This window comes from Gorilla gorilla, chromosome 1 (genome assembly GCF_029281585.2).
Source record: "Gorilla gorilla gorilla isolate KB3781 chromosome 1, NHGRI_mGorGor1-v2.1_pri, whole genome shotgun sequence".
Classification (NCBI taxonomy): Eukaryota; Metazoa; Chordata; class Mammalia; order Primates; family Hominidae; genus Gorilla; species Gorilla gorilla.
In genome coordinates this window covers 85,786,059-85,801,945 of record NC_073224.2, presented here as the reverse complement: position 1 = coordinate 85,801,945, position 15,887 = coordinate 85,786,059, and the positions used below count along the sequence as shown (strand labels likewise).

General features: G+C 36.3%; 1 protein-coding gene across 1 annotated transcript in view; it reads left to right on the top strand.

Moving 5' to 3' along the window:
* LOC101124651 (maestro heat-like repeat-containing protein family member 9) overlaps nt 1–15,887 on the top strand; it is a 62,909-nt gene that overhangs the window by 24,486 nt on the left and 22,536 nt on the right. The window contains exons 6-8 of the mRNA XM_004027885.4: nt 1,516–1,602; nt 4,778–4,882; nt 11,336–11,471. Coding sequence (XP_004027934.2) covers nt 1,516–1,602; nt 4,778–4,882; nt 11,336–11,471 — 328 coding nt within the window. The remainder of the gene's footprint in view (nt 1–1,515; nt 1,603–4,777; nt 4,883–11,335; nt 11,472–15,887) is intronic.

The following is a 15,887-nucleotide window of genomic DNA, read 5'->3' as shown; positions in this document are numbered from 1 at the left end:
TAAATAAAAGTCTTCTTCCAATACTAGAAAGAAAGAAAAAAATGTGTTGTTATATAGCATTTAAACATCCAAATGCCCCATGTTTATTAATGTTCCATATATTTTATATATCAGCTACTCACACATGGAAATTTCCAATACCCACATAGCATACAATTTCTAGTACCTACATAGTGTGTGGAACAATAAATCTTACTGTTTCCATCTATTTACATATAAAATGTATTCAATATTGGGTTTTGTTTTGTTTTGTTTTGTTTTGTTTGAGACAGGGTCTTGCTCCTTCACCCAAACTAGAGTTCAGTGGCACTATCTTGGCTCACTGAAATCTCCACCTTCTGGACTCAAGCAATCCTTCCATCTCAGCCTCTCAAGTAGCTAGGACTACAGACATGCACCACCATACCTGGCTAATTTTTGTTTTGTTTTGTTTTATAGAGATGAGGTCTCACTATGTTGTCCAAGCTGGTCTCAAACTCCTGAACTCTAGCAATCCTCCCACCTTGGCCTCCCAAATTGCTGGGATTATAGGTGTGTGGCACTGTGCCTGGCCTGAATTATATTTAAATATGATGTTTGGATAACTTGTAGGTGTCAGCTAAAATAAGAACCAAGTCACGTCATGCTTGAGTCTTCTCCAACCTATTTCAAATCACAGAGGCATAAAAGTCTATTTTTTTTTTACATAGATAGTAGTAAGTAGCAGCACTTAAAATAGCAATTACTGTCTACTTCCATCACAATTGTTCAGGTGGATATTCACAAATTATTCCTTTCAATGAACTTAAAGCAACAGTTAGAATAAAATATATTCATGTTATTACATTCTAAAAGACAGTGGAAAATTGAAAAGTATACATACAAGAGTATCCCAAAACAAACACTAAAAAGATAATCTATAAACAGCTAAGGCAAGAGAAAATTTAAAATTTTAGAGGTGAGAATTTTTCTAAATGTTCACCATTAGAATAGGAAATAAAACTTTTATAAATAGGGGGACAAAACTATTAGCCAGGGCTATGTTGTTTTTGAAAATGAACTCAAAATCACACATCCAGTGAAAATAAATCCAACATATTGAATTCTCAAGCAAAATCACATTTAAGCAGAAAGAATATTGAGGAAATGCAGCATTCATAAACATGGAAAAGCAAGTTTTTATAAAATTAAATTTATAGCTTTTCCTCCTATAAACATGGTAGATGCTTATTACAGAAAATTTAAATATTATAGAAAGTCACTAAAAATACTCATTCTACTTCTCAAAGAGAATTACATTTTTATGTTTTCATTTGTCTTTTTCTTTGTATATTTTTTAATATCTGAGATAATCCTAAAATTCTTTAAATATGTGTGGCATTTTACAATTTGATGTTAAGTATTTTCTGTGTCGCTGATTCATGTTCAAGGAATTGAAACCCAATTAAAAGTAACTTTTAAGCAAGAAAAACACTGTAGACTTTAGGTAAAATTTTATCTAAGTCTGGCTGACTGTGCAATGTTTTTGTGTTTCAGAATTTATACCACAATATTTTAAATATATATGAGAACATTCTTACGAGCTTGGTGTCTAAAGACCTCTACAAACTACAGATCTTAAAGGTAAAGGGGAAATAAGTAGTTTAATTTTCTTGTCATAAGTCTGCTATGCTCACTATGCTTCACTTTCTTCTCATTTGCTATATTTGCATCTCCTTCAAGTATTTGATGACTGAAAGTTTTTCTTTACCACAAAAGAGTGAAATGTAGTCACTTCCCTTTATTTGAATTACAGGGGCACACTTTTAGGAATTTAATTTGGGAAGGACAGCATCAACAGGTACTTGAGAAACCAGATCTCATGTGATGATATATGGGTGAACACAGTTTGAAGTAGCAGAGAATAGTATTAGAGAGCAGTATTAGCCTAAACTACCCTCAAGTTCACATAGCAATGAAACCATGCTGTGTATGTCTGTGTTCATGCTTCTTCCTCATCAACTCAGGTGCTAAAGAAAATGCTGAGCATTCTATCTTCATGGATACTACTGTACCTAAAGAAGGCCTAACAACAATTCAAAACCCTAGTTTTCACAACTGAGACCTCACTTCATTTTTTAATGTCCCAACCAGAGACAGAAGACTGCACTGCATGTCTTATGGTCTTCAACTTTGCATTCCTAACATGTTGGCATCAGAGGCCAACTGTCCAGAAGTACTGGAAAAACAGATGGATTTATCCTACCAGGAGCATCTATGAGCTGTATAAATCATAAATACATACAAGTAAAGAAGCAGTATTGGTATTTATGAAGACAAAAAGGAATTTGAAGGAAAATAAAAATGTATTAAGCTAATTTGTGCCTAATTTGAGCTGACTGTTTTTTTTAATTCATTTAAAAAATGTTATCCACTAGCTAGCCATATGCAGAAGATTGATATTGGACCCCTTCCTTACACCATATACAAAAATTAACTGAAGATGGATTAAAGACTTAAATGTAAACCCCAAAACTATAAAAATCCTAGAAGACAACCTATGCAATACCATTCTGGACATAGGAACAGGCAAAAATTTTGTGAAAAAGACACCAAAAGCAGTTGCAAATGGGACCAAAAGCAAAAATTGACAAATGGGATCTAATTAAACTGAAGAGCTTCTGCCCAGCGAAAGAAACTATCAACAGAGTAAACAGACAACCTACAGAATGGGAGAAAATTTTTGCCAACTATGCATCTGACAAAGGTCTAATATCCAGCATCTATAAAGAACTTAAGTTTACAAGAAAAAAAAAAACTCTATTACAAAGTGGGCAAAGGACATGAACAGACACTTTTCAAAAGAAGACATACATGTGGCCAACAAGAATATGAAAAAAAGCTCAACCTCATTGTTGATTAAAGAAATGCAAATCAAAACCACAATGAGATACCAACTAACACCAGTCAGAATGGCTATTCTTAAAAAGTCAAAAAACAACAGATGCTAGAAGGGTTGTGGAGAAAAATAAATGTTTATATACTGGTGGTGGGAGTGTAAATTAGTACAACCATTGTACAAAACAGCATGGTGATTCCTCGAAGACCTAAAAACAGAAATACCATTTGACCCAGCAATTCGATTACTGGATATAATATATCCAGAGGAATATAAATTGTTCTGTCATAAAGACACATGCACACATATACTTGTTGCAGCACTATTCACAATAGCAAAGACATGGAATCAACCTAAATAACCACCAATGGTAGACTGGATAAAGAAACTGTAGTACACATACACCATGGGATACTATGCAGCCATATAAAAGAATGAGATTATGTACTTTGCAGGAATTTGGATGGAGCTGGAAGCCATTAGCCTTAACAAACTAACACAGAAACAGAAAATCAAATACTGCATGTTCTCACTTATTAGTGAGAGCTAAGTGATGAGAAAACATGAACACATATTGGGGAACAAGAGATACTGGGGCCTGAAAAAGGGTGGAGGTTGGGAAGAGAGAGAGAATAAGGAAAAACAATTAATGGGTACTAGGCTTAATACCACAAGTTTATCTATATAAAAACCTGCACATGTACCTCTGAACTTAAAATAAAAGTTAAAAAAAGTTGTTATCCTCACAACCCTTCACTGTGATTATGAATCCTCCCCTTCCCTGCCCATGCATGCTCTTTTATTCACTCCATGACACTATCAATAGCTTCCATTTATTGAGTTAAGCATTGACTCCATGTCAGGCACTAAATTGAATATGTGGGTTATCTCATACAATCCTTAACATAATTCCATGAGGGGGTTACTATTAATTCTTCCATTTCACAGATTTAAAAAAATGAAAATGGAGAAAGGAGCAATAATAGATATAATGCTAATGTGTGGAGGAGCCCCTCTAGCTTGGGAGCCTGTTACTTAACCACTTTGTTCTTATACCTACCATGCCTAAAAGCTTCCCTGCTTCTCAAAAAGGGCTGAAACCTCACTCCTGAAAAGGACAAGGCAGAGGCTGACCCCTCTGAGATTTAGAAACTCTTTCACCTTAGGAAATAGACTTCAAACATTTTTCACAATGGGAGCAAGAGAAGGTGAAGAGGTTTGGCCAACCATTGACATAAATATAGTAGACCCTGACAGATTGCCTTAAAGAAGGCTATTAATGGTGATTGGCTTATGAGGCATATGCAGTATTCTTCCCTTTTCAAGGTTGTAAATGTGTCCTTGCCTCTGAGGATTAAGAAAAGCTAGAAGGTGCAGCTAAGACAGATTTGAATCAAAATTTGCAAGAACTTTCTAACCAACCTGCCTCCAGTAATGTACTCTCTAACCACAAGCCAGAATATTTGAGTGGTGAATTGGCAGAGGAATTCTGGAATAAGATGATATTGCAGGATCAGACAAGATTTTAAGTCTCTTTAAAGCTGAAAGGCAGATTGTCATTTAAAAATAAAAGGGAGAATACACACTTTGAAAGAAAAAGAGGAGGCAAAGCAGCTGATAATCATATCATAGCTTCGTACTGAACTACTCATGGTGCCTAACAAAGTGACTGTTATAGTGGATATTAGTAAATACTTTTTGAATAGAATAAAATAAAATAAAACCCAGATACAGTTTCCATAGTAGATGAAGTAGTATACTAGATGCTTATTGTCTGTGTTTTTGAGATAAATGTAGGTTAAGTGTGAAATAACCAGGAGAATGTAGGAATGCCTGAATTGGTGAAGTTGAAGAATAGAGGAAAGGTTCTTGGAAAATGGAAATTTCATGGTTCTAGGATGACTTTTATGTTTCCAACAGGAAATGCTCGTGTGGATGAGTAAAGATAGCTCATATCTGCAAGAGAGAATAATGGTGATCATCAAAAAGGTGTTAAGATTTACAGTCACGAAAGTCAGAAAATATGTAAGTCACAGAATATAACAATGCCACCTCATTCTGAAGACTGCATTTCCATAGTGCTGCTTTCCATGTCTTGGGTCCTAACAGTACTTGACAGGTCCTTGGTATTATTGTACTGGTAGGTTGGTTGGGATATCAGAAAAGGAGTCAATATCCCACATGACTTTTTGTCAATCAGAACAGACTTTCTCAAACAATTGGTTAAGATGCATCATGCTTTATGCAAAGAGCATGAAGGTGTTAAAACCAGATTCTTGCTGACTCTGAAATTTCCTCTGTAGACCACAATTTGTAATCTTTAAAATTCTTCCAACCTTACCTGTCTTCTTATGTATTACTTCCTAAAATAATTTGAAAGCTGTTATTTATTTTAAATTTATACAAGTAATCCTCAAGTTCTTTCATTGTGAAACATGCTAGAGGTAGAGCATAAATCTCCCTTTACTATCCTCTCCACAACAACCCTGTCCTTAGCCATGTCAGCATGATGTGTGTCCTAACAAACCACTTTCAATGTGCACACCCACATATAAAACACACACTGAAATACGTAGCTTTATTATTTATTGTTTCTTTACTAAAGTTATATTCACATATGGTTCTACAATTTGCTTTTTTTCACTGAAACAATACATCCTATAGGCATTTTCATGTCAACATATGTAGATTCATTTTATTATTTTAAATACAGTATATAGCCCATAGTTTTGACATATTATGATCCATTTAGCTATTTTTCAGTTGATGGACATTAAAGTATCATTTAATTTTTTTCTGCTTCAAACAATACAAAACAGGCATCTTTGTGCAAGTACATGAGTGTGTACCTGGAAAGGCTTAGAAAGATAATGGTCAGATAAAGAAGTATGATAGGTTAAAGTTTAGTAACACAAAATTGTCCACCAATTTGCATTCATGTAAATATTAAGGTGCCCATTTCCCCACACCTTCACAAATACTGGGATACAATCAGACTTTTTAATTTTTGCATTTCAGATGGAGAACAAATAGGTATGTCATAATCACCAGTATTTACTGAGTTTGTCTATACTTTGAATGACATCATGGCCTGCCTTCTCAAAAACCTTATACTACCTATGAACATTTCCCTTTTGTGGATACTGTATATTCAGCCTCTGTTTCCCAACTCATCCTTCACAGTGATTTGTAAACATACTCTGCTAATTACTTATCTGATTGCTGGAGTCACTTCAGGAGGAGATAAAAGTAAAGAGGGTGAGAAACATGCATTCATGATGTTATCTTTATCCATTTTCTACTGCTTGTACAAGCCGTCCCCAGATTTATTGAGATGAAGAATCTAGATCAGCTTTGTAATACCTCTGAATTTTTACTGTTTTGTTTAAACTCAGCTTTGGAACATAATACAATTTACTTAGATGGGGGACACAGTCCAGAGTGTTCTTTGTATCATGCTAATTCCCTGCTTCAGTGTCCAAAAAAAGAGAGTGAGCAGCTTATTTCAATCTTCTGATTCTCTGACCTGGGAAGGCAGCCTTTCTCTAACTTCTAAAATAGCTCGAGTTATACATTTGGTGTCCAGAAGGTTCACCATTGAAAATTTTGCAAGTGAGGCTTGAAATTAAGTGTATCTCACCACTCAAGACTGTTTTCTGCACAGCTCCTAAAATGTGTTATATACTCAGCAAGTATTTGATGACAATTGTTTGACTAGAGCCTAGTCACATGTTTCTCTCTGCATTTGATATATTCTAGTGAGTTCCACTCAAGTAGCAGATAGGCATTTTGGAGTTTCATCTTCTATCACTTCTTTCCATTACTGTAGTAGAGTTCATTCTCCTTTGCATACATCCCATCCTTCAACTGCAAAGGAATAAATATGTAAATTCACATGTGTAGCAGAAGGTTCTCATAAATTGTTAGTCGAGAGTTCCTAGCTATTACTCAGATTTGTTCGAGAAACCCAACGGAATAACCTATTACTCGGTTCTGCAATGTTCACTAAGTGCCACCAGGTGGAAGTACTTCAGTATTTTCCAGAACATTGAAACTAGAGCTAGAATCAACCAGCTCATCACAATCAGGGAAGCATAAAACTTCAGTAAGTTCGCTTTCTCTTTAAAATAATGTCTTGTAAAGATGATTAAGCCAGTGAAATTAATTGGGGAGGCAAATATACAAAACAAAAAAATCAAAACACATTGTTGACAAATTAAAATCTGAGATTCCCACAGCCCTAGTCTGTGTATCTCTGTATCTGACACATTGTATATCATCAACGAATATTTGTTCTACCCTTCTCTAAGTGCATCCACCTCATTTGTTCTCTGGTACTGTTCCTACACTGGATAGACTTTTTTCTCCATAATAACCCTAGCCTAGGTCCTCCAGAGTGTCAGAGATTCTTGTCCTATTGAACAATTCTATCATTTTTATCTTGTCATAAACATTTTTAAAGTGATGATTTGTCTCACATGACTCATGTGCCCATCAGGGTAGAGAAACTCCTGCACTCAAAGCACATGTTCTTTCAATTAAATGGTTCAACTTTCAACAGGCAAAGAAATGTAAGTTAAGCATGTCAACTTATAGCATTAAGATTTTTTTTCTTAGCTTTGTTCCTTTGGCACATCAGCATTTAAAAATGGATGGTGGGTTTCCAGCTAAATCTAACAAACTGCCCACGTGTATATATCTCCTTCTCCTCCAGAGTCCCCACAAAATGATGGTAATAAAATATTTTAAAAGTATAAATACACAGCAACAAAAAGAATTAATGAAGTGTTTTCAATGGGCTACTGATGCCAACAAATTTCTGGAAGACAGATTAGGTAGAAGATAAAACCTGGCAGGGGAATTGAATGGTGGGAACCCATGAGCATCAGGGTAGGAGTTAGCTGAAAGAAAAGTAGTTTGCCCTGTAGAACCCTAGAGAGTGAGTTATGAAAGGCCAAATAATGATAAGGGCTGGGAGTCAAAGGCAGGCTGGAAACACATGCATTAATTCGAAGGATTAATTGAAAGCGTGTACAGAAGAACCTACATTGTCCCGCATTCCTCTTGACACACATTGGCAGACAGAAGTTGAGAATTTTTCTTTTGCAAAAACCATTGTTAAGCTCCCTGAGAAAAGAGTCTTGCATTCTGTCTAACTATACTACAGCATGACCCCAGCCTCCCTCCCAGTTGCTCTAAAACGAAGTACAACAGGTGGCAAGCCTTGCTCACACACAAAACCCCATCAAGAGGCATTACATCCTTAAATATCAAGCAGCAACCACACTTTGTGAAATTTGGGGAAACTCTCCAAATAAAAGAGACCGACAAAAGTAAATAAAGAAAAAAATTACTATTAAAGATAGAGAGACAGCTGGGCTTTGTGGCTCATGCCTATAATCCCAGTGCTTTGAGAGCCTGAGGTGGGAGGACCTCTTGAGCCCAGGAGTTCTAGGCTGCAGTGAGCTATGATCACGCCACTGCAGTCCAGCCTGGGTGACAGAGTGAGACCCCATCTCCAAAAAAAGTAAAAATAAAAATAATTTTAAAAATAAAGAGATAATGCAGGGTACAGATGAGAAAGACATAGGTACATACTGAAAGGAAATATAACTAAAGTGAGCATGGCCTATATATTGAATAATTTTATCTAGTCATGGTGAGACCATATTATTGATTTTCAACTTTCAGAATTAATCTATAAACCCAGCACAGGAAAACTTAAATAAGTTACTGAATACAATGTAAATGCTATGAGCTCAAAAGTGCAAAAATTAAAGTGCAGAGAATAGTTTGGTGGTTCTCCAACAAGTTACACATAGAATTGCCATTTGACACAGAAATCTTAGGTATATACCTAAAAGAATTTAGCAGTTGTTCAAACAAAAACTTGTACAAAGTGTTCATTGCAGCAAAATTCACAGTAGCTGAAAAGTGCAATCTAAATGTCCATCAACAGATAAATGAACAAATAAAACGTAACATACGCATATGGCATATTATCCACTCAAAAAAAGGAATCAAGTTGTATACATGCTACAACATGCATAAACCTTGAAAACATTATACTAAGTGAAAGAAGCCAGGCACAAAAGGCTACATTTTGTATGATTCTACTTATGTTCCTATTCTGTTATGTTTTATCCTGTTGCATTCCTATTCTGTTATTCTGTTCTATGAAACAAGAAATAAAAGTATTAATATATTAGTAAAACACAAAAGTAGAAGAATTAAAAATAATACACTATGATGAGTAATGTTCTCTATTGAGAGAATTGTGGTGAAGTGGAAGAATGGAATTGAGATAGACAATGTCTCAAACTGATGTTAGAAGCAAAGGTGCATTGTTTATAGAAACAGGGGCGACTTCCAGAAGAAGCAGCTGAAAACCATAGAAGTGGTTGCTTCTGGAATCTAGCACTTAAAACTATCATTATTGTTAAGATAAGGGACTGGAGAGGCCAGATCTACAAAGAAAGGGCACAGTTAAAAGGGCCAGAAAACTAAGCAGGAATACTTAGGTTTAGGAGTGAATACCGAGAAGCTACTTTTCTCCAGTTTTTAAATATCTGCTTCTTTTTAGTACTTGGGTAGATTTTCTATAAAGGCAGGATATATCATATCGAAAGCTCTCAAAGTCTTGTCTTAGAGGAGGGGTAACTGTGGTTGTCACGCTTCTGAAGGGGCTTGGCAGGATATACATCAGTGTGCTCCACGATCCACGCTGCCTTACTCCTCTCTCAGCCTACCTTGGGTCATGTCCCACTTCCTAAACATGCCTTTTTAGTTGGTGACAGTAAGTGGATATGCAGTCTAGGCACAACCACACATACTCTGCTAGAGACATACACCTAGATAGATCCTAACTGGCAAACAGAACAGAAGGAAACCACTAGGAGCTTCATTTACAAAAACATCTACTAAGAACTACACATCTAACAAGCTCCTGAGCAGGGATAATCAGAGAGGACATTTGAGGCAAAACCTGTAATATAAGATGACTGTAAGGCCAATCCCCTGTAAGTGGTGCTCAGCTTCAGTGAGTTAAGCTGTGAGAAGTACTACTCTTCTCTCATATCCAGTAGAGAGAGAAAACTTGCTCCTTTTTCTCATGCCCATACACAAGGATGGTTTTAAGATCTTGCCATCGAGTGGGAAAAAAAAAAAAAAAACTTGGAATGCAAACCCAAAGAAAAGGACATTCAGGGAAAGAGAGCATTTCCCCCTAGGGCCTAGAGCGGAGGCTGTCTGCTCCCAGATTCTCTAAAGCCACAGAGCTCCTATAAGGGGAAGGACCAGGCCAGTCTTTGTACGGGTGGAAAAGAATACAAGGAGAATATCCATGGAAAAAAGAGATTTATAATCTCTCTTCTCCTACTGAGATCATCACTCCCCATATCACAATTCAATTATGGCCTTCGCCCACGACCTAGATGACCCAGGTCACTTCATATTTCTTCCTTAGGAATTTCTGTGTGTGTGTGTGTGTGTGACAGAGATAGAGTGGGCGGGGAGTGGTGAGTTAAGCCACATAAAGGGCAGGGAAAATGGGGCATGAAAAAGGTCAACAGAAGCAGAAGCAGGCCTTGGGATCCCCCTAGAGTTTACCATCAACAATTGCTCCAATCATCAAAGCCTCTACCTAGGAAAAGTACTCACTTGTCTTGGAGGCAAGAACTATCTGCAAGCCATGCTGCTAGTTGGCCAAATCTACATTTAATCAGAGCCCTTCTTTGTCTAAAAAATGACACGCAAAATTGGTAAAGGCCCTCATACTTTCATAAAAGCAAATGCCTTTTCTACCTTTCCTCTTTTCTCTCTCTACTCCCTTCTCTGTTTGGATATTATCTAGCCAGAGAGGTCCATTAAGGTGAAAATCTAAATATTTGATCAGTCTAAGGGTTGAAGAAGTTGTAGAAAGAAATACAGAAATATTTTGGTAGTAGCTTTGACATCAAAAGCAAATGCTCTGCATTTTAAAAAAATGAATTTCCTTGAGAGGAGTCAGAATAACTTCCAGAGGAAAAGTGGCATGCCTCCTCAGTGACTTGTAGAAACATCTAGTGTTTCGTATGTGAAGAAGGAAGTACTAAAGGTTTTGGAAATACACAGCCCACCTTACTTTTCTATGTCCTGGGAATTTGCTACCTGCAAGTGACTACCCACTTCATGGCATAGAAACTAACATTAGTTGAGTCACCTTTATGTCCAAGTACTTTCCTAGGAATTTTTCTTCTTGTCATCAGTGTTACCCCTTACTCTCCACAATAACTGTTACAAAGTGGAATTTATTGGTCTTCATTTCACAGATGAGGAAATTGAGAGTCAGTAATGGGGCCAGGATTTGATTACAGATATTGTAAACTCTGAAGCTTATCTTAGAATCCTAGTCTGATTTATAACAGGATCAGATGCATGCAGACATTTTCATGTTGGCTATGCATAGCAAATGCATGTTCTCCTTTGTTTCTCCATTAGATAAGTGTTGATGCTCCATGTTTGGGTCTCCTGGCAGCAGAGCTGTCTCTTTTGTGTTCCCATGAAGATCCCTCGATTGTACAACAAGCATCATTGGGAATGTGTCACCTCCTCTACATTGCACGGTGTCAGAACGGTAAGAATGGTTCACCATCTCTTCTCAAGATTACTAAGAATATGTCCCTCGTTATTCAACTTACAGGTCCTGGGAAGGCTCTACGTCTGTTAATTTCTAAATCCTGCCCCAAGAGTCATGGCTATACTTTCTAAAATGTGTCTTTTAATCTTTTTAGCATTGTCAAGAAATTCTGGTAATAATGTGGTTGGTTCTTCAAGATTTATAAAGTACTGTGCTTAGATTACTTGAGGGTTAATGGTAGGGAGAGGAATGCTGGGTGGGTCCAGGGAGGACAGAGAAGGAGAGAGTTTACCAATGGGACTTTAAAAATGCGGTATTTTTTTCTGTCTAATTGAGCATCTGATAGACTACTCAGAAGATTCTTGCTTCAATGGTGGAGAAAAATCAGCCTAGGATTAAAATAAATGTTGCTATGGCTTGTCTAACAAAGCATAAAAGCAAGACCTGAAAGTATTAAGCTATTTCCAAGTAATTTAATTGCATTTTAGAACAAAGCTTAAAAATATTTGTATATTTGTAAGGGGTGGAGCCTCTGTCTATGGAGCCTATGCCTCTGTTTCTGTCCAGGATGTAATAACAGAGAACAGATTTACTCTATTTACACTCCTATAGCAAGCAACCTTAAAAATATACATAGTTTTTGGCAGGGTGCGGTGGCTCACGCCTATAATCCCAGCACTTCGGGAGGCTGAGGCGGGTGGATCACAAGGTCAGGAGATCGAGACCATCCTGGCTAACACAGTGAAACCCCCTCTCTACTAAAAAATACAAAAAAATTAGCCGGGTGTGGTGGCAGGCACCTGTAATCCCAGCTACTCAGAAGGCTGAGGTAGAAGAATGGCGTGAACCCAGGAGACAGAGCTTGCAGTGAGCCGAGATCATGCCACTGCACTCCAGCCTGGGTGACAGAGCAAGACTCTGCCTCAAAAAAAAAAAAAAAAAAATATATATATATATATATATACACACACACACACACACACACACACACACACACACAGAGTTTTCAATTCATTGGACATTAAATAATAAAGGACAATGACTCTTGAAAGATGAGAAGGTGAGAACGAATGAGGTGGGGTTTGTAATTGCCTGAGCTTACCACCTAGACTACATTTCTAAGAGCCAACACAAAAAGAGATAAGCCAGTGGTCTCATCAAGTTAAAAAGACAGAAATGGGAGTCCAGAGAGGTCAATAGCTAGGGTTGAAAGGCCAGGGTACCAGAATGGAGTACATGAGTGCATGCACACGCATACACACACACACACACACACGCACAAACGCACACACTCGAGATCTGCAGAGATCTAAAGAGAGCCCCCTTTAAGTATTTAGCTGAATACTAATGAGAACATGCATGCAAGTAAACTGCCTGAGTTTGAAGGGTAGGAAACAACAAAAATGATTAGAGAAAAAGATCCAGTGCTCAACAAAGGCTAGTGATAATGCCTGTGCCTGTAAGCCAGAATTTAAAACCTTATAATTCACAAGTACCGAGGTAGAGTACTCAGACGGGTTTTGTCTCATTAGGAGAAAAAAAATCATCCCTAAACTGTTTCAGTGCTACTTAAAAAGGCCTTGAAACAAGATCTAAAAGTATCACTATCTCCAAATATTTTAATTACCTACCAAAACCAAGCTGAAGAATACCCCTAGAAATAAAAAAAAAAAAGTTCCTGCACTCAACAAGTTAAAATTAACAATGTGTGAAATCCAATAAAAAAAAAAAATTATTAGGTTGGGCACAGTGGCTCATGCCTGTAATCCCAGCACTTTTGTAGTCTGAGGCGGGCAGATCACCTGAGGTCAGGAGTTCGTGATCAGCCTGGCTAAAATGGTGAATCCCTGTCTCTACTAAAAATACAAAATTAGCTGGGCATGGTGGTGAGTGCCTGTAATCCCAGCTACTCAGGAGGCTGAGACAGGAGAATTGCTTCAACCTGGGAGGCAGAGGTTGCAGGGAGCTGGTATCGCACCACTGCACTCCAGCCTGGGCGACAGAGAAATGGCACAAATGATAGAATGAGTAGAGTGTGACATTAAAAGAATTATTATAACTATATTCCACTTATTAAAGGAATTAGAAGATAAAAACATCTTAAGTAGAGACAGAAAAACTCCTAAAAGACCTATATTGAACCTCTGGAGGTAAAAATTACAATATCTGAGAAGAAAAATTCTCTGGCATGGATTAACAACAACTTTGCAGAAGAAAAGATTAATGAGCTTGCAGACATAGTAATAGTAATTATCAAAATTTAAACAGAGAAATAAATGACAGACAAATAGAGCATCAGTGAGCTATCAGGCATGTCTAATTTGAGTCTCTGAAGAGCCTAATATCTTACCTGAGTCTCTGAAAGTGAGAAAGTGAGGACAGAAAAACAAATTAAAGAATAATGACTGAAAAATTTTCAAATGTAATAAAAGCTATAAACTCACACACTGAAAAGCTCAGCAGAGGACAAGGAATGTGAAGAAAAGAACATCAAGGCACATCATAATTAAATTGCTTACAACAAGTGACAAAGAAAAAAATCTTAAAAGGAGCCAAAGAGGAAAAAGGACATTATATACAGAGAAACAAAGATAAGGGTGACAGCAGATTTCTCACCAGAAATGACACAAGTTATAGGCAATGAAGGAACATCATAAAATACAGAAAAGAAAAAAAAAGTCAATCTAGAATCCTTAAACCAGTAGAAATATCTTTCAAAATAAAAAGTAAAATAAAGACATTTTAGGTATACAAGAGTTGGTAGAATTAATTACCATAAGATCTTTAACTGCAAGAAATGTTAAAGAAAATTCTTTTAGAAAAGGAAATTATACCAGACGAAAATCTAGATCTACAAAAAGGAATGAAGAGCGCTGGAAAACTTCAGCAATATAGATAAATATTCATTTATCTTTCTTATTTAAATCTCTTTAAATGATAACTCTTTAAAGTAAAGATAATAACAAAAGTAAAATGTATAAAAACAATAACACAAAAACTTAAAGGGAAAAATGTATAAATGTGTTTTAAAACTCTTCTCCTATGCACAAAGTTATAAAACAACACTTGAAAGTAAACTAATAAGTTAAGGATGTATCATCTAAACCCTAAAGCCACCACTAAGATAATATAGCAAAAAGTTATATATAATAAGCCAAAATGGAGCTAAAATGGAATCATAGAAAATAATTTAAAATAAGGCAAAAAAGAATAGAAAAAAACACATAACACAAAATAGGAAACAAATAATCAAGACAACTTTTTAACCCAATCAAATAAATGTAAATATTCTAAATACCCCAAGTAAAAAGGCAGATTGTCAGACTGAATAAAAAGCAAGCCTCAACTATATGCTGCCTACAAGAAACTCACTTTAAATATAAAACATACATGAATTAAATGTTAAAAGTTAGACAATGATATAACATGTTAACAATAATAAAAAGAAAATTGGAGTGGCTATATTCTATTATTATAAAAAGATATATTTTAGAGATAAGAATGCCTCCAGGGAAAAGAAAGTCATTTCATAATGATAAAGAGATTGATTAATTAAGGAGACATAACAATTCTTTTTTGAGTAGATTTAGGGGGTACAAATGCTGATTTGTTGCATGGATATATTCAGTAGTAAGCATCACCTAAATAGTGTACATTTTACCCATTAGGTCCTTTCTCATCCTTCACTCCCCTTTCACCTTCCCACTTTTATGAGTCTCTAATGTCTATTAATCTGCTCTGTACGCCCATGTGTACACATTATGTAGTGAGAACCTGTGGTATTTGACTTTCTGTTTTGAGTTATTTCACTTAAGAAAATGACCTTTTTTGCCTCAATGATCTAATACTGCCAGTGGGATGTTGAAGACTCCCACTATTATTGTGTGGGATGCTGAAATCTCTCACTATTATTGTGTGGGAGTCTAAGTTTCTTTGAAGAACTCTAAGAACTTGCTGTATGAATCTGGGTGCTCCTGTGTTGGGTGCATATTTATTTAGGATGGTTAAGTCTTCCCATTGAATTGAATCTTTCACCATTTATGTAAATGCCCTTTTTTGTCTTTTTTGATCTTTGTTGGCTTAAAGCCTATTTTGCCTGAGATTAGGTTTGCAACCCCAGCCTTTTTCTGTTTTCCATTTGCTTGGTAGGTTTTTCTCCATTTCTTTATTTTGAGCCTGTAAGTGTCATTACATGTGAGATGGGTCTCTTGAAGACAGCATACCATTGGGTCTTTGTTTTTTATTAAGCTTGCCACTCTGTGCCTTTTAATTGGAGCATTTAGCCCATTTACCTTCAAGGTTAGTGTTATTTATGGATTTGATCCTGTCATGATGTTAGCTGATTAATTATGCAGACTTGTTCGTGTGATTGCTTTACAGTATTACTGGTCTGTGTACTTCAGTGTATTTTTG